At 40.1% G+C, this 19,265-nt stretch overlaps 1 protein-coding gene across 1 annotated transcript in view; it reads right to left on the minus strand.

The window, feature by feature from the left end:
• LOC101596132 (phosphatidylinositol 3,4,5-trisphosphate 3-phosphatase TPTE2-like) overlaps positions 1-19,265 on the minus strand; it is a 73,734-nt gene that overhangs the window by 38,287 nt on the left and 16,182 nt on the right. Inside the window, exons 3-4 of the mRNA XM_045155535.1 lie at positions 3,442-3,492; positions 615-776 (exon numbers count right to left, since the gene is read on the minus strand). Of these exons, the coding sequence (XP_045011470.1) occupies positions 615-776; positions 3,442-3,492 (213 nt within the window). The remainder of the gene's footprint in view (positions 1-614; positions 777-3,441; positions 3,493-19,265) is intronic.

Genomic DNA, 19,265 nt, shown 5'->3' on the forward strand with positions numbered 1-19,265 from the left:
CCTCAACAGAAAACCAGAAAGTAGAGAAAATCATCTGTTGTCTTGCTAAAAGTCTCACTGATGGGAAGACTGCATCTCACATCTCTTCTGTACTTAGTTTCCATTTTCATGAGAAATCAGGTCTTCATGATCTATCATCTTCTGTGGATGTTATATCAAATCTTACTTGGAAGTCAAGTCTTCAGCAGGTGTTAGTATCTGTGCCTCACATACACGTGCCTTTCATTAAAGTCCATGAAGACACATTGGCTGTCTAGCTTCCCCTGGAACCCCTTTCAACTTTATTTTATTAACTGAGGGTATCTGGGGGGCGCTGTTAGAGACTGGGGTGTAGGTACAACACCACCACTGTTAAAACCAATCTGGAAAAAATTGGCTTTGGATTACTGTTTCTCTGCAGGCATGCCTTCAGAAGTATTTTGATGAAGAGAGACCCTTTTGGTTGAGCTGACCTGCTAATTATTTAGGATACTTCTTATAAAAAATTATAGGACCATGAGGGAGGGAATTACCATGGGATATTTTTTTATAATCATGGAAAATGTTAATAAAAATTTAAAGATAAAAAATTATAGGACAAAATGGTTTTATGCTTAAAAAATAATCAAACTTACCCATGGTTATGGAATCGTAAAAGAACATCCACGAGGAAAAATAAAGCAATAACTAAAGAAATGGAACAAAATTCTAAAGGACTGTTCATCATGTGGCCAGTGACAAGTAGTTCTATAATCAGGAGAGACACATCCACAAAGACCAGCAAAACTGCCAAGATTCTGAAGTAAACAAAGAAAGATAATGAGTAGTTCATCACCATTGTTAGACACTAAGGCCAATGACAGATGCCAAAACAAACAATTGTCCTTATTTAGGGTTAAACTCTTCAGTGGAAGAAAGAACTATATTGCCTTAGAATCTCAAAAAAAAAAAAAAAAGCTTACTCAGTCTTCACCCCACCCCACCCCACCAATAGTTGTTAGTGGATAAAATCCCCATCATGCATTACAAAGTTCTCATGTTCTTCCACAGAAGGTACCTCAGCTTAATGCTTATACAGCTATAATACTAAGCCTGGGGTAAAAACGCAAGATTCTGTGGTTAAGGTCTTAAATTTTAAGAATTTCTAAGGAGTTTTTACCAATTTCTCATAACAATTACAATGTCATTGATATGAATAATTGTAAGAATTTAATAATAAAAAGAAGGGAAAGAATGAGTAGCATGTCCTTAAAAATCTACTTTAGGGCTGAGAAGGTGGTTCAGTGGTTAAAGACACTTGCTTGCAAAGTCTGATTGCTCAAGTTTGATTCCCCAGTACCTATGTAAAGCCAGATGCACAAAGTGGCGCTTATGTCTGAAGTTTGTTTTTAGCAGCAAGAGGCCCTGGTGTGTCCATACTAACTGTCTCTTCTATTTGTTAATAAATACATAAAAATATTTTTAAATATTTTAATGTATTTTTTTATTTGAGAGATAGAGAAAGAAAAAGAGAGAGAGAGTGAGAGAGAGAATGGGTGCACCAGGGCCTCCAGCCACTGCAAGCAAACAATAGATGCATGCTTTTGTGCATGTGGTTTATGTGGGTACTGGGGAATCAAACCAGGTTGTTAGACTTTTCAGGCAAGGACCCTAACCACTGAGAAACCTGTCCAGCCCCCCAATTTTTTTAAAAGACTATTTTGGGGCTGGAGAGATGGCTTAGCAGTTAAGGCGCTTACCTGCAAACCCTAACAATTTGAGTTTGATTCCCCAGTATCCACGGAAAGCCAGATTACACAAAGTGGCATATGTGTCTGGAGTTTGTTTGCACTGGCTAAAGGCCCTAATGTACTCATTCTTTCTCTTTCTCTCCGTTCCTCTCTGTCTCTCTCCTTGCAAATAAAATTAAATATAAAAAAACTCCTTTGGTCATAAGAATCTTCCTGAGAGTTTTATTTTAATTTTTATTTATTTATTTGAGAGTGACAGACAGAGAGAAAGAGGCAGATAGAAAGGGAGAGAGAAAGGGCATGCCAGGGCTTCCAGCCACTGCATACAAACTCCAGACACGTGTGTCCCTTGTGCATCTGGCTAACGTGGGTCCTGGGGAATTGAACCTCGAACCAGGGTCCTTAAGCTTCACAGGCAAGTTCTTAACCACTAAGCTATCTCTCCAGCCCTCAAGTGAGAGTTTTATTTTTTTGAGAGTTTTTTTTTTTTTTTAACAAGGGCATGATGACATATTCATGGGTCCTCATGTGAAGGGCACATAAGGAAAAATTCCATTCTAGGGCTGAGGAAGAGGCTCAGTGGCTAACGTGCCTGCTCCTTCAGCTGAAGTACCAGAGCTTAGTCCCCAGTCCCCACTTAAAAAAAAAAAAAACTCTGGAAGCTGGCTGCAGAGATGGCTTAGTGGTTAAGGCACTTGCCTGAGAAGCCTAAGGACCCAGGTTTGATTCCCCAGAGCCCATGTAAGCCAGATGCACATGGTGGCACATGCATCTGGACTTTGTTTGCAGTGGCTGGAGGTTCTGGCGTGCCCATTCTCTCTTTCTCTCTCTCTCCCACAAATAAATAAAACATAATAAAATAAAAGCTGGAAGTTGTGGCAGGCTTTTATAATCTCAAATTATGCTAATGGCTAGATGGAACATGAGGACAGGAAAATTTACCAGAATCTTTTGATTAGTACAGCAAAGAACAGCAGCAGAGCAAGAAGCCAGAGAAGCTCTAATTCAAATCAAGTGGACAGGGAAGGGCTGACCCGACAGATGCCCTCTAACCACCACGTGTGTGCCACGGCAGATGTGTGCCTATACTTACACACACATGAGCATACCTCCACAAATGAATAATAAAATAATAACTTTTAAAAGCTAACAAATTACATATTCACATGATTGGACTCTTAATTGCCTCATAAGCCCTTCTCTTACATAATCTTAATACACTCCATATAAATTAAATGCAGCATTTGCAGTAATATATGAAGATGAAATTATTAAATACTAAGGTACATTTTTACAATAGAAAATCAAATTAAAATATTATTAATCTTAAAGGAAGCAATTACATGTGCAAACCTGAGTCACCAAATAGTGGATAAGCCTAAGTAAAGTGTTTCTGGAGTAATTTTACATGTGTAAGGCATTTTAATAGAACACTTATAATTACAGAATTTTAAAATACATACATCATTATTTTTAGTTTTATAGATAGAAATGACATTAACATGCTACTATTAGAACTAGGCAAATACCATTCACTTGTAATTTTTAATGTACACTTTAAACCAATTTTGCGAGATGAATTAATTACATAAAATGTGGGTAGATGAGGTATTTAGCAACATACTGACAGTGGAAATGTTTTTATTCTGTCTTGCTTTTTACACATCCTTTTCCATTAAAGTAATAAAATTAAACATCATAGACATGTAATAGCTTCCAGAGCCTCACATACCTGAATGCCAAAGAGAGTACAATTAAGTGCCCACTTTTCTTAAACTTCTTGCTGCAAAAATAAAATCAATCACGTATTTCCTCTAATATACACTATGAACTTAGCAAAAAAAAAAAAAAAAGCCTTTATAAGTATAAATTTAAAAGAAAATTCTTGGGCTGGAGAGATTGCTCGTGGCTAAAGGCATTTGTGTGACAAGCCTAACAACCTGGGTTCGATTCCCCAGTACCTACGCAAAGCCAGATGCACAAAGTGGTGCGTGCATCTGTAGGCTGTTTGCAGTGGCTAGAGGCCCTAGTGTGCCCATGCCCCCTCATTCTCTCTGCCTGCAAATAAATAAAATATAAAGGAGTATTCATCAGCTGTATACCAAAGTGCTTTTTACTAATAACTAAAAATTTTATATTTATGCTTCATGAGTTATTAATGTTCCTAACTACAACATGTGAATACAACACTAAACTTTGGGTATTTGGTAACACTTTTCTTACAGGTAAAATGGTCCAACTTCAACTTTATGGTGATATTAAACAAGGAGTGTGATGAAATAAAGCAACAGAGTACTGGAGAGGGAAGAATGTAGAAGAGGATGGTCGTCCAGTGCCAGTTTTTTCACTAACAAACTGTGAGAGCCTGGGCAAGACCACAGTCTGCATAGCAATGAAATAACGGATTTCAAGGATTATATACAGGGAGCAAATGATTCTGTTGTCCTTGAATGTTCACTTCTCAGAACTAAACGCCCAGTGAAGAGATAATTAGCTATATTTGTGGTAGCAAATGCACCAAAGAGGTAAGGAATATTCGTAAGATTTCAAAGAAAAATGCCCTAAAGACTAGGCTCTTTCCACTGTTCAAAGAAGGAAACATGTTTGACTGGCCTCCATCAGTCTTACTTTACCCTGTGGCTAGAGACAAGGGAGCCACCAAGAGAGCAATTTCTTGCCCTGCTGAAGCCTCTAATACAGGACCAAACTTTCACCCAACAGGATAAGTCCCAGGAGAGTGCTCATAGCCTGTATACAAGGGGGAAAATGGACAGAATAGATACTGAGCAGAACTGAGGCACTAACAACTGATAATGGATGACTGCCATAGGCTAACTTGGGAATTCTCAGTTCTTCTAATCTTCCCTTCCTCATCTGCACCTACCACCTCCTTTCAAGTTTGGGGAACTAAGTTGTGGTGAGGTAAATCTTCCCATCAGAATGCCATTATCTTACAAGTTCCTCCTGACCCCACTCAATCTACTGAATTTCTGAAGAGCAAGCAGATGTTACAATGAATCTGAACTTGCCTTCAGTGGCCTACAGAATGGGGCCTACAGAGTCATGAAGGCACAAAATACTGGTTTGGGGTGGGTTTAGCATCTCTAATCTCTTTTGATGTTCCCCAAGAATACTCTAAAAATGTATATAATCAAACCTTTTTTGTTATCAAAAAGTGTTTTATCCTGGGTGTGGTGGTGCACACCTTTAATCCCAGCACTTGGGAGGCAGAGGTCGGAGGATTGCCATGAGTTCGAGGCCACCCTGAGACTCCATAGTGAATTCCAGGTCAGCCTGAGCTAGAGTAAGACCCTACCTCGAAAAACCAAAAAAGAAAAAAAAAGTGTCTTATGAGGGACTGGAGAGACGGTTTAGCCGTTAAGGCGATTGCCTGCAAAGCCAAAAGACCCAGGTCTGATTCCCCAGGAACCACATAAGCCAGATACACAAGGTGGCACATGTATCTGGAGTTTGTCTGCAGCAGCTGAAGGTCCTGGCATACCTTTCACTCTCCCTCCATCTGTCTCTTTCTCTCCCCCAAATAAACAAATAAACCAAAAGTAAAACTTTTTTTAAAAAGTGTGCTATAAAAATGTAGCTGCAAATAGTATTGTGAAGTTTTCAGGAAAATACTTTTCCAAAGCCGGGCGTGGTGGCGCACGCCTTTAATCCCAGCACTCGGGAGGCAGAGGTAGGAGGATTGCCATGAGTTCAAGGCCACCCTGAGATGACAGAGTTAATTCCAGATCAGCCTGGACCAGAGTGAGACCCTACCTCGAAAAACCAAAAAAAAAAAAACCTTTTCCTATGTGAGGACAGCAGATAAAACGACACAACTCCAGACACAGGAACCAAACACGTAAAACAACTGCTCAAAGAAATTGAATAACATTTACCAATGTAGCATGAAAATAGATTAGCTGGAAAGACAAATTAATTGTTTGAAAAGCAAAGGTAAATAAAATGAAATTATCAACAATAATGGGGAGAAAAATCAATAATAGTATGAGCTTTCAGGTTTTCTCATAGCATTTAAGGTTTGGAAAAAGAAAGAATTAGAATCAGTTTGCATTTCTCATTTTTCTGAAGTCTAAGCTTGGTTTCATTCTGGGAGCTAATGGAAAGCCAAAACTACAATTGTATCTTCAAAACATTAACATGTAAACAGTGGTAGATTAGAAAGAGACTAGAAATAGAACAGACTAGAATAGTAATAGAATAGAAATTTTAGTAAAAAATGTAAATAATAAAGACAAGTTAATAAAATTTTAAAAAACAAGGAGCACATAATAAGAAAGTATTTTTATATTTTATTTATTTATTTGAGAGAGAGGGAAAGAGAGAGCAATAAAGAAAGAGAATGGACATGTGCGGGCCTTTAGTCACTACAAATGAATTTCAGATGCATGTGCCACCTTCTGCAGCCAGCTTTACATGGGTCCCGGGGAATCAAACCTGGGTTGATAGTATTTGTAGGAAAGCACCTTAATGGCTGAGCCATCTCTTCAGGCCCAAGAGAGTTTTTTATTTTTTTTTTTTAAAGTAGGATCTCGCTGTAGCTCAGGCTGACCTGGAATTCACTATGTAGTCTCAGGGTGGCCTTGAATTCACAGCAATCCTCCTACCTCTGCCTCCCAAGTGCTGGGATTAAAGGTGTGCACCACCACATCCAACCCAAGAAAGTATTTTTAATGCCAAAAACAAATATGATAAAAAAATAAAACCAAGGGCTGGAGAGATGGCTTAGTGGTTAAGCGTTTGCCTGTGAAGCCTAAGGACCCTGGTTCGAGGCTTGTTTCCCCAGGACCCACATTAGCCAGATGCACAAGGGGTGCACGCGTCTGGAGTTCATTTTCAGTGGCTGGAAGCCCTGGCGTACCCATTCCCTATCTGTCTCTTTCTCTCCCTCTCTCTCTGTCACTTTCAAATAAATAAATAAAAATGAACAAAAAATAATAATAATAAAAAAATAAAACCAAGCTGGGCATGGTGGCACACAGCTTTAACCCCAGAACTCAGAAGGTAGAGGTAGGAGGATCGCTATAAGTTGGAGGCTACCCTGAGACTCCATAGTGAATTCCAGGTCAGCCTGAACTATAGTAAGATCCTACCTCGAAAAACCGAATAAATAAATAAAAATTGTCATTTTAAAATTCATCAGCAAGGTGAGTCTACTGTTCTGTGGGCACCCTCCTCTGTGTGTCCCTCCCCCAATAGCCCTGGTGTTCCCTGCTACCACTGGACTGCCTCCACATGGGAGCCTGCATCATTCTGCTCCACATGTCCCTCCCCAAGCCGCATGCCCAGCACACTTCACGCACCTCCCACTCTGCACACCTTTCACTTACCTCCTGCCCGTGCCACACGTAAGTCCACACCCTCCTTATCCACATGCCCCTCTACCTATGGCATCTTTACCACTGACACACTTGACTCCACAGACACTTTCACACTAAGCCTGCCAGTCTCCAACCTGCAATGTGTGAGTCTAACTTTCTCAATTTTATCCCCAGATGGGCAAATCCCAACACAAAACAGGCAACACACACACACACACACACACACACACATCAAGGCAATATATTCCTGCCAAGAATGACCATTCCCATAGTAGAGGCCTCCTAAGAGAATGACTCAGAGGAAATTCTAGACAAAGAATTCAAAAGCATGATTATAATAAACACATATAAAGAACTTAAAGAGGACATAAATAATCACCTGAATGAAATACAAGAGAACACTAACAAGCAACCAAAAGAACTCAATAGATACCTGAATGAATTCAAAGAGAACACAAGCAGAAAATATTTTCAAGAAAATTTTCCAACTCTGAAAAAGAGGTACTCATCTAGGTATGAGGTATTTACAGAACACCAAGCAGAAAGAACAGAAAAGGAACTCCCCATGTTATGTCATAGCTAAGACATCAGGTACAGCCAGCTGTGGTGGTGCACGCCTTTAATCCCAGCACTCAGGAGGCAGAGGTAGGAGGATCACTGTGAGTTCAAGGCCACCCTGAGACTACATAGTGAATTCCAGGTCAGCCTGGGTTGGAGTGAAACCCTACCTTGAAAAATCAAAAAAAAAAGAAAGAAAGAAAAAAAAATCATATACACATCAGATCCACAGAACAAAGGAGGGAAGCTGTAAGAAGCAGTAAGTCATACACAAAGCAGGCCCATCAGAGTAACACCCAATTTTTCTAAAATATTTTTTTTAATATTTTTTAAAATTTTTATTTATTTATTTATTTATTTGAGAGTGACAGACACAGAGAGAAAGACAGATAGAGGGAGAGAGAGAGAATGGGCGCGCCAGGGCTTCCAGCCTCTGCAAACGAACTCCAGACGCGTGCGCCCCCCTGTGCATCTGGCTAACTTGGGACCTGGGGAACTGAGCCTCGAACTGGGGTCCTTAGGCTTCACAGGCAAGCGCTTAACCGCTAAGCCATCTCTCCAGCCCAAAATAACACCCAATTTTTCAATGGAAACTCTAAAAGCCAGGAGGGTATGGGATGTTGTATTTCAAGTATTTAAAAAAATCCACAACTGACAAACCAAAGTGTTATATCTAGTAAAATTATCACTCATAATAGATAGAGAAATAAAAATATTTATGAAAAAGGAAACTAAAGAAATTTATGACCACCAAGTCAGCTCTACAGAGGATATCAGAAGAACTACTATGGACTAAAGTATAAACACATTCAAGATGTTAGAGAAAGTTAATGATCAATGTGAGATCAGTTAATAAGCAAATGAAGACCAAGAAAACATCAAATACCACAAAATTACCAATATATAAACAAAGAAGTCAAGAGGACAATTAATAGTGCAGAGAAAGGCTTAAGACAGGATGAGGACAGGAAGATGAGAGAGAAAAGGGAATGGCAGGATGATGAACCAAACTAAGGACATATGAATAAGCCTATCAAAACTGCTATCTTGAATATCTACCCTTAGAAAACCAATTTAAATATAATTTTAAAAATAAGTGTTTGGACAAAGGCCTACATGGCATGAATGAAAAATTCCAGTGCCAGAGGTGAGATATCTCCCTATAAATTGGATTGGGAGGCTACAGAGGCCCCTAAAGCAATGCTGACTAGTACCATTATTCTTAGTCACCAACCAGCACTACATGTTAAGTTCATTTTGCCAAAACTTCATAGACTTTGGTTGCAGGACATAAAGAAACTGAGTTGTAACTGAGCTGGAATCTTCCTCCCTGTAGGCTAGCTTTTTTTTTTTTTTATGCCATAAGGTGCTATGCAAGTTATTGGCACAGAAAAGCTATCAACAGTCCTGCCCTGCTGTAGAACCTGTGTATTTCACAGTCACTCCGTAAGGCAAGATATGCCTACTGATACAATAGTGCCATGAAAGTTATAGGAGTAATCAACTGCATTCTGGGTTTAAGGCCTAGCCCCCAGGAGGGAAATCATGCCTGGTACTGTCAATGTGGCCATTTGTGTCTAGGGACTTAGACTCTACGGGGGAACCTACTACTGTGGTTATGCTAAACATCAAACTACCTTCTAAATATTTATGACTGTGCCCATGGATTGGTAGTGCTCATCGCCTTTATCACAGGTCTATTATTATTATTATTATTATTTATTATTTTTGTAACGTAAAGGCTGAGGTTAATGCGGAGGTGCATATCTGGCAAAGTTACCAGCAACAAGCAGTAAGTGTCCACTCAGCCTTAAACATGACATTTTAAATCATTCCTTCCAAGGCTCAGGGATACTCACAGGAGAGAGGGCAGAAAAAATATAAACGCAGGAGAATTGGAAGGTGGGGCTTGATATGTTATCTTCTGGATGTGACATCGCTATTACTCTTATGAACAACAGCTGATGATGTTTCTGAACAACACTGAGCCTATCAATATTTCATCATGGATGGGGGAGGGGATCACGAGACCCCCCCCACCACCACCTAGAGTAGCTAGCAACAACTGATGATTGGTAGGGGTCATGTCCTTCAGTGGTATAATCACTGCTAGGCTGCCCATTCTCCAGTAAATAGCCTCCCACCCATGATCATGCAAGCAACCCTAATTTACCTCAGTAAGTTAAAAAAACCCACAGAGCATGAAAGGAGGACAGGAACTAGATGGGAAGAAGACAATTTTAGTGGGAGGGGAGAGGAAGGAGAGAGAGTAATTGGAGGAGTGGGATCAAAGGGCCCTGTAGTCCAAATGTACCAACTGGTCCCACAGTGTTATGATTGCTATGGAGGAGACAAACTGATCACTAATTGGACTTGAGCCCCCCCTGGGGGTGGGGAAGGGGAATTCCTGTCTGGTACTGAAAATCGATTCAGAAGCCTGTGTCTTGGGAAGTCATAAGTCTTAGGGGGAAATCTATTACATTGTCTGACTAAGCGGATATATGATGTCCATGAACTTCCCTCTAAATACTTATGTTTATACCCATATATTAATGCTACTTTTACTTTTGGTTAAAGAAACTTTTATAGTGACTAGTGGGGTTACTCAAGACTCACCAAAGATATCTCATGCTCTTGGATTGGTAGACTTAACATTGTCAAAATGGCTATCCTACCAAAGGTAATCTAGAGATTCAATGTAATTCCTATCAAAATTCTAATAATACCCCTCACAGAACTTGAAAAATTATTCCAGGAAAGCATATGGAAGCACAAGAGAGCAGGAATACCCAAAACAATCCTAAAGAAAATGATCCTATAGGGGCTAGAGAGATGGCTTAGCAGTTAAGGTGCTTGCCTGCAAAGCCAAAAAGACCCAGGTTCAACTCCTCAGGAGCCACATCAGTCAGATGCACAAGGTGGTGCATGTGTCTGGAATTTGTTTGCACTGGCTGGAGGCCCTGATGCACCCATTCTCTCTCTGCCTCTTTCTCAAATAAATAAATAAATAAATGCAACTTTTAAAAAAGAAAAAGACGACATGGTATCACAATGCCCAAATCTCAAGTTATCCTTCAGGGTAATAGTACTAAAGAGAGCATGACACTGGCACCAAAACAGACACACAGAACAATGGAATGGAATTTAAGACCCAGAAGTTAAGCCACAGTGCTCTGGCCACCTGATCTTTGACAAATGGGCCAAAAATATTTAGTGGAACAAGACAGCTTATTCAACAAACAGTACTGCCAAGGAATGAAATTAAACCCATACCTCTCACCATGTACGCAATATCAAGTCAAAATAGATCAAGGACCTCAATCTAAAACCAGAAACACAGAAAGTGCTAGATGAAAAAATAGACAACACTCTCCAAGATACAGACATAGGCAAGAACTTTCTAAACAGTATTCTAATAGCATAAAGAATAGCCCCACGGATCAACAAATTGGACTACATGAAATTAAAAGTTTTTGCACAGCAAAATAAACCATTATCAAAGCTACCAGACAACCTGAAAAATGGGAGAAAATCTTTGCCACCTATACTTCAGTCAGGGAGTTTACAAAGAACTGTAAAATTAAACATTCTAAAAATTAAATTGCCAATCACCAAACAGGTTAATGACTGAGCAGACAGTTCACAAAAGAAGAAACACAAATGGCCAACAAGTACTTAAGAAAATGTTCAACCACCCTAGTGGTCTGGGAAATGCAAATACAACAACATTGTTGTACTATCTTTTCTCAGTTAGAATGGCTATTATCAAGAAAACTGACAACAAATATTGGTAAATATGCTAGGAAAGAGAAAGCTCTTTGTGGGGGCAGCATCATTGCCAACTTACCTGTGAATAATCTGAACTTAAGGTATGGTGACTTGCTGAATATTAAGTGAAAATGAGATACCAAACACACCTCAAATTCAGTTTCTGCTCTAAGTCCAAGACCATTCCTAGTCTGAAACCTCAGTATTCCTCACAAGAACTACTGAAAATGCCTCCTAAATCTATGCAATAAACTCTTATCTTCAAAAAAAGAAAACTTATTTTGAGCCAGGCATGGTGGTGTAAACCTTTAATCCCAGCCCTTGGGAGGCAGAGATAGGAAGATCGCTGTGAGTTCAAGGCCAGTCTGAAACTACAGAATGGGTTCCAGGTCAGCCTGGGCTAGAGTGAAACCCTACCTCAGGAGGGGAGGGAACCAACTTATTTTTCAAGTTATCCATTTTTGCCACAGCACTGACAGAAATATATATATAGAAGTATAATTGAGTAAAGTAGCAATGTTCACTCATTCATGGCTCATGACTTTAAAAAATGATATTAAGTGGGAATTCAAAGTAGAAGCATTACTTGTATCCAGCGGTTGGCCCTTTGTTTCCATGCCATCTTCCCCTGACCACCACCATGATAATAAGCATGACAGGGCCTAGTTACGTTTTTGTTTTTGGATGGCTCATATTCCCTCTACAACCAGTGATAAAAGCAGAGGATGTTTAAACAATCAGTTGAAGCAGAAGACACATCTGTCTCACTCTGTCTCTGCCTCCTCACCACGTATGTATGCATGTATGTATTTATAAGTGAATATATACATAATGCTTACATACCACATATTCCCCATATATCTTTTTAAATATCATATTCATGATAACACTATCTCTGCAAGATGAGATATACTAAGGTTTTAAAAACAGTCAAAGATTACTGATATAATTTTTTCTGATGATTTTATTCATGAGTGTTAAAGATTTAAAATATATATGCAAGAGCTGAGTGAATTCAAAGACTTTTTTGGTTGAAACATTCTCTACAGTTTATAAATTGGTATAACTCTAAAAACTTACATATTAATACCACACACACACACACACGAGTCAAGAAGCTTGAAGTTTGATTTTCATTATTGAATCTAAACCGATGTTGCACCAGAGGCTTGGGTTAAATTTAGTTCAAAATTCAATTTCAGTTTGTAGGTACTCATAAAGCTTTCTCTTTATAAATCTCCCCATTCCTAAGTCTCAACCACACTCTGCTTTTTACATACCATAGAGTCGTTTTACCCCTTTAGTAGTATTCAAATAACTGATGACCTAAGCAAGACAAGAACTCTACTCAATGTGATAGTGGGTTTAAGTTTGAGGCACCAGTACCACATGGTGGCAGAACTCTGGAAAGTAAGGAACAGATTCAAGGTCTAGGAAGCATTTTTTCCCCCCACTGAGGGCTTCACTTCTCTGCTTCAACTATTACCTCCTACTTGATCCAAACAGGGCTCTTTCATCTTGTCCACTGCAGTAGTGTTGTACAGATACACTTCTCTAAGATGTTTGCATGCTCCTACTAAACATGACCAACAGATTAGGGGTGAGAAACGCTCTTCTTATGACCACTTCCTCTTTCATACAACTAAGACAGAAAAGTATCTACAAATGCTACATCAGGAAGACTTTAGAAAATACATTTTTTAAAAATCCCCTTGCACTATCATTGATACTCTTAATGAACTTCCCAAATCACGTTTCTACCTACCAATGTGTATTTTGATTTATCTATACATACATACATGTATATGTACATGTGCATAAGTAAATGTAAATATTAAATATAAATATATATTCAGAGCTCGCCTTTCACTGACGCTTGATCCCACGGTTCCAGTTGTCACTCGAGATGAAACAAGGCTAAAAGATTTTCAAATATATAGTCAGACACTGTATGATTTTTAAATTTGATTTTGGGTTCAAGTTAGCTACATCTATTCTTTTTTAAAATTATTTTTTATTGGCAACTTTCATAACTGTAGACAATAACCCATGGTAATTCCCTCTCCCCACTTTCCCCTTTGAAACGTCACTTTTCATCATATCCCCTTCCCCTCTCAATCAGTCTCTCTTTTATTTTGATGTCATGGTCTTTTCCTCCTATTGTGTACATCCATTCTTTAATTTGTATAAGTTTGTGAATTAAAAAATGCAAGGAGAGCCAGGCATGGTGGCACATGCTTTTAATCCTAGCACTTGGAAAGAAGAGGTAGGAGGATCACTGTGAGCTAGTGGCCACCCTGAGACTACATAGTGAATTCCAGGTCAGCTTGAGCTAGAGTGAGACCTTACCTCAAAAAACAAAACAAAACAAAACAAACAAACAAACAAAAAAGCAAAGAGAGGCTGGGAAGATCCCTCAAACAGCATGAGCCTGCCAGCCCAACTTCAATTCTCTAAAACCTACGGCAATGGGAGGTGGAGCCAGGCAAATCTAGAAGCTGACAGGCTAGCCAGAATGGTGGATATACACTCAGACAAAACAAAACAAAAGACCTAAAGGAAAGAATGGACACTCTTAGGGTGTCCTCTGACTTCTAATGTACTATGACAATATTTCTCCCCTCCACTAACCCACATAGATTTTTAAAATATAACTTTTATTTATTTGTGAGGAAAGAGAAGAAGGGAGGGAAAGAGTAAGAGGGAGAGGGAGAGAACCATGGAGAAGGAGAGAAACTATGGATGTGCTAGGGCCTCTTGCCACTGCAAAAGAACCTCAGACAAATGCACCACTTTATGCATGTGGCTTTGCATGGGTACTAGGGTGAACACTAGCCACCAGGTTTTACATGCAAGAGCCTTATAACCACTGAACCATCTCCCTAGCCCACATATATATATATATATATATATATATATATATATATATATATATATATATATATTATAGTTAAAACATATCAAAAGAATTAATGGCACAAGATTTAAGTACAGTTCTTTGCTACTGAACTTAATCCCAGTTTTCAACAGCATTTCATAGTTGAATTAATTTCAAAGTTATATTTTTGTGTTGATCTTTATTAACACAAATTAACTTCACATATTAGTGGGTACCACGCTCATGTTTCTGCACAGGCTTGAAAAAAACATACATTGAGCATATCTCCTGTAGTGGTTTAACTGTGGGGTCCCATAGACTCAGGCTTGAAGCTTGAGTCGCCAGTAGGGGGAGAGGTATGTCACTGGGGTGGATCTTGAAGTCCAGCCCTAAGGTGTGTGGCAAGCAATTTGAGCTCTGGCAATTCCATGCTTTTTGGTGTTAGCTACCTGTTTGCTGGTGTCTCTGCTTGGATCTATGAAAGCAAGCAAGTTTCTTCTGCCATTCATGGTGTTCCCCTGGAATTTGTAAGCCTGAAATAAACCCCTTTCCTCCCATAAGCTGCTTTTGGTTAGGTGTTTGTCCAACAACAAGGAGCTGACTGCAACAGTAAATTGGTACCAAGAGTGGGGTCATTTCTATGATGAATCTTATCATGTGGATTTTGGTCTTTTGGAACTTGTGTGCTAAAGAAATGGGGAAGGACTTGGTACTTGATACTGAGGAAGCCTTGCAGTGTGGAAAGCCAGATTTTATGGAATATCCTGATGAGACTTTGAAAATGCTAAATGCAGAGAGAACTGTGGACTGTGAAGACCTGGCTTGTGAACTTTCAAAGGGAAAGTAGAAAACCTTGTTGAAACTGGGACACTGGCATAAGGCTGGCTCCACTCTTATGTTCATGCTCAGAGTTTGATGAATTTAAAAGTAATGGATTGGTGTGCTTGGGGGAAGGTATGTTTATTTCAAAAATTTAAGCAAGTTTAAAGTTACTGGCACAGAGACTGGTTTTATGTTTTTGAAGCTGGAATTATTAAACAGATTTCCACCATTAAGAGTGGTCCATAAACTGTGTGTGGTGGTGTACACCTTTAATCCCAGCACCTGGGAGGCAGAGGCAGGAGGATCGCTGTGAGACTACAGGCCAATTTTGGCTAGAGTGAAACCCTACCTTGAAAAACTAAAAAGAGTCGTCCAGAGCTGGAGAGATGGCTTAACAGTTAAGATGCTTGCCTTCAAAGGTAAAAACTTAAAATGGTCAAATTTCCAGGTGCACTGTAATGCAAGCATGCAATGTCACACATGGGCCACAAGGGGCTGCACGTGTCTGGAGTTCATTTACCACAGGCTGAAGTCATGGCACGCCCATTCTCTCACTCTCAAAATAAAAACTTTATAAATTTTTCTTTTTAAAAAGTGGCCAACTGTTTTGCATTGCGATAATGGAAAAGATGCGTGAAGGTGAAGTTCACCCAGGAAAGGCCGAATGAATAGGAGTGCAAATTCTTTTACAAGGAGGTGACTTAGAAGAACTTTGAAGGTCAAGGTTTATTTCCTCTCCAGATTAACAAATTTGGTTGTGCTGTTTCTCACCTGGTATTGGTATAAGAATCATGACAAAGCCGGGCGTGGTGGTGCACGCCTTTAATCCCAGCACTCGGGAGGCAGAGGTAGGAGGATCACCGTGAGTTCAAGGCCACCCTGAGATGACAGAGTTAATTCCAGGTCAGCCTGGGTTAGAGTGAGACCCTACCTCGAAAAACAAAAACAAAAACAAAAAAAAAGAATCATGAAAATTCAGGGGAAAGGGTCACTGGATGTGCAACATGGTTCCAGAAGCTGCTACTGAGATGTGGAATGGGAAGGTTGGAAATAAACCCTGTATTAGAGAATGAATGAGGTTATTGTATGGAGCTGTAAAGATAAGACTGTGCTTTGCAGTACACACCTAGAGATGTTTTGAACCTACCAGGACGGCAATGGCTACCAAGGAGAACTGGTAGCTTGGGACAGGATGTGTGCTTGAGTTATGACCAGCCTAACTGAAGGGGCAGAATTGGAAAATCCAGAGACCATTTGTGGTAGTTTGAATGTATGTCCCCTAAAGACTTGGGTGTTTTATTAAACTTGTGACTTGGATCTCAGCAGCCTGGCTGGAGGAGGTGTCACTGGAGGGGGTGAGGGGTGAATCCAAGAGTCCGGCCCAAAGGTGTCCCTGGGGATGGGTCTGAATTCCAGCTCAGAGGCATGAGGAGAGATCTGCGCTCGGGACGTGCTGCTTGCGGCCTGTTTTGTGCTGCTGCCTCTGGAGCTTGCTGACTGGTGGTGGTTTTTCCCTCTGCTTGGATTTCTAAGTGGGAGGAAGGTTCTGCGGCCATAGATGGAACATCCCCCTGCCCCCCAGATCTATAAGCTAGAGTAAACCCCTTCTGGTGCAGTGAGGTTCGCATTGCTGGCAGAAACACACAAACAAGCAGCTTGTGGGAAAAAGGATTTATTTTGGCTTACAGGCTTGATGGGATGCTCCATGATGGCTGGGAAAATGATGGTAATTTTTAAACTGATTGCTTATTTTTTCTTATTAAGTTCTTTATATATTCTAATAATAAATCTCTTCAGAAAAACAGTTGGCAAATATTTTTTCTAGTCTATATACTGTTTCTTTCCTCTATTTTCTTGGCTGGAAAAATATTTTGCTTTTTGTTTTTATGTTTCTGTTGTTGTTGTTTTTTCAAGGTAGGGTCTCACTCGGGAACAGGATGACCTGGAACTCACTTTATATTCCTGCTACGTCCACGGCAACCTCGCCTGTGTAGCAAGCAGAAATGCATCTGCACTGGAAGAGAGCTGAGGACAGAGGGCCAGCACTCCTCGGAGGGATGCCCCCGGTGACCCCTTGGCAGTCAGTTACTGTAAAGGTTCCTGCTGCCCATGAAGTCACGACGACCTAATTGCCGGTGCCAATGAGCTGTGTTCTGCGCTCTGTTTCTTTCCTGCTCCCTTCTAGTTGTTTGTCAAAGAACAGCTAGTTTCTACGCTACGCTTACTATTAATCATACACACAATCAAAGTAACAATCTAAGCATTGAATACGCCCCTCCTATGATTAGGGCAATGGAGAGAATGTATAACTCTACTAGGAATAAAAAATTAACTCTAGAACAGTTTTTAGATGGTGTAAAGTAAAAACAGCTTATGATGTTTGAGAACGATACTGAGCCTGAGAATATGAAAGTAAAAATGTTGATCGGTAGTGTTCATAAGAAACATGACAGTTCTACAGATAAGGAGTTGTAAAACTTAGGCTTTCCCACCAGGAAACTTCCTGGGGGGTATGTTCAGTACTTGATCAAGGGCAGATGGTGGACTCCTAGAGCTGGAATCTACTTAGTTCCACTCCCCTATGAGGGAGGATATGATAAATTCGGTAATAGATGAATAAATTATGAAGGAATAAGGAGGCTATGGCATTCTCTTCCATTTATGAAATGCTTAGCAAGGACACGTAAGCCTTGGTACTTATACTCTAGACAAGAAAGAAAAGAATTCCTGGAAAACATTAAACCAGCCTTAAAATATTGGTGGTCTTTTGGATAGAAACACTTTTATAATGAATATGAGGATTATATAAATAATCTTATAAGTGAAAAGAGATGGCTCTCTGCTCGGTTTATAAAAAATAAATAACCTATTGTTCATCTTACACCCCTTACCCCAAGCTTCTATTCATGTAAAGCTGTGGTCAATGATACAAGACGTCCTTCTTAAAAAATGGGTACATTCCTGCCTGATAAATATTACATGTATGCTTACAATAGAACAATACTTAAGACTGTTTAGATTAATGATTTCTGAGATCACTTGTTGGCTTGCTAAGTTTCCCTGTTCAATCTGTATAAAACCTTCAGTAAATTGCAGCAGCATATTCAACTTGAGTGTGTCTGTCTGTCATTTCCTCGCCGAATCCCGAGTTCTCCTTGAGCCTTTGCCCTTGTTCTCCCTCGGTCCTGATCTCCCCGAGAGTCAGTCCGCGGCATATTCCCATGCAAGTCTCAAACTCACAGTGATCCTCTTACCTCAGCCTCAAGCATGCTGGGAATAAAGGTGTGTGCTACCATGCCAGGCTAGTTTTTTTTTTTTTAATGCAATGTTTATCAGTTTTTGCTTTTTTTTCTGTGTTTTTCAAATCTTATCCAGATAATCCTTGCTTCTGCCACTATATTGAAATGTTTTCCTTATGGTTTCTTCTGGTAGTTTTAGAGTTTCCAGTCTTGCATTAAGTCTCTGATACATTTTGAGCTGCTTTTAGTATAGGGAAAGAGGCAGGTATCTAGTTCAATCTTGCGCACACGCACATCCACCTTGCCCACCACCATTTCCCAGGGTCTCTCTCTCCCCTTACGAGAACTAGTGTGGCTGTAGCCAGGTGGGTCTATCTCTGAGATCTCTGCTCTGTTCCCTGGCCTCAGAGTCTATTCATGGCAGTGTGTGCTGCTCTACATTAGCCGCGCGCAGGGGCCTTGTATCTTGACATCAGATACTGTGACCCCTCTACGTCTGCTCTCTTGCTTAGACTTTCTTTGGCTCTGTGGGATCTTTAGTACCTCCATATGGACTGGGGGTTTGTCTTTTCTACTCTGGTGAAGAATGTCACTGGTACTTTATAGGAATTGCATTGGGCAAGAATCAACTTTAATCCTTAGGCACCTGACATAGTCAACTTTGTGGGCTGGGATAAAGGCACCTGACCAAAAGTAGCTGATAGGAAGAGGTTTTTTATTTAGCTTACAAATCTTGAGGGTGGGGCTTCATGATGGCAGAGAAGAGCCTGGCATGAGCAGAGGCTGGACATCACTTCTGCCACAGCAGGTGGGAAACAGCAGCAGGAGAGTGAGCTGACTAATGCTGGTGAGTTATGGGGTAATAAACCTCAAGGTCCACTGCCAACAACACACCTCTTCCAGCAAGTCTCCACTTCCCATGCTGCCCTCAGCTGGGGAAAAAATAAACCAT

This window comes from Jaculus jaculus, chromosome 7 (genome assembly GCF_020740685.1).
Source record: "Jaculus jaculus isolate mJacJac1 chromosome 7, mJacJac1.mat.Y.cur, whole genome shotgun sequence".
Taxonomy (NCBI): Eukaryota; Metazoa; Chordata; class Mammalia; order Rodentia; family Dipodidae; genus Jaculus; species Jaculus jaculus.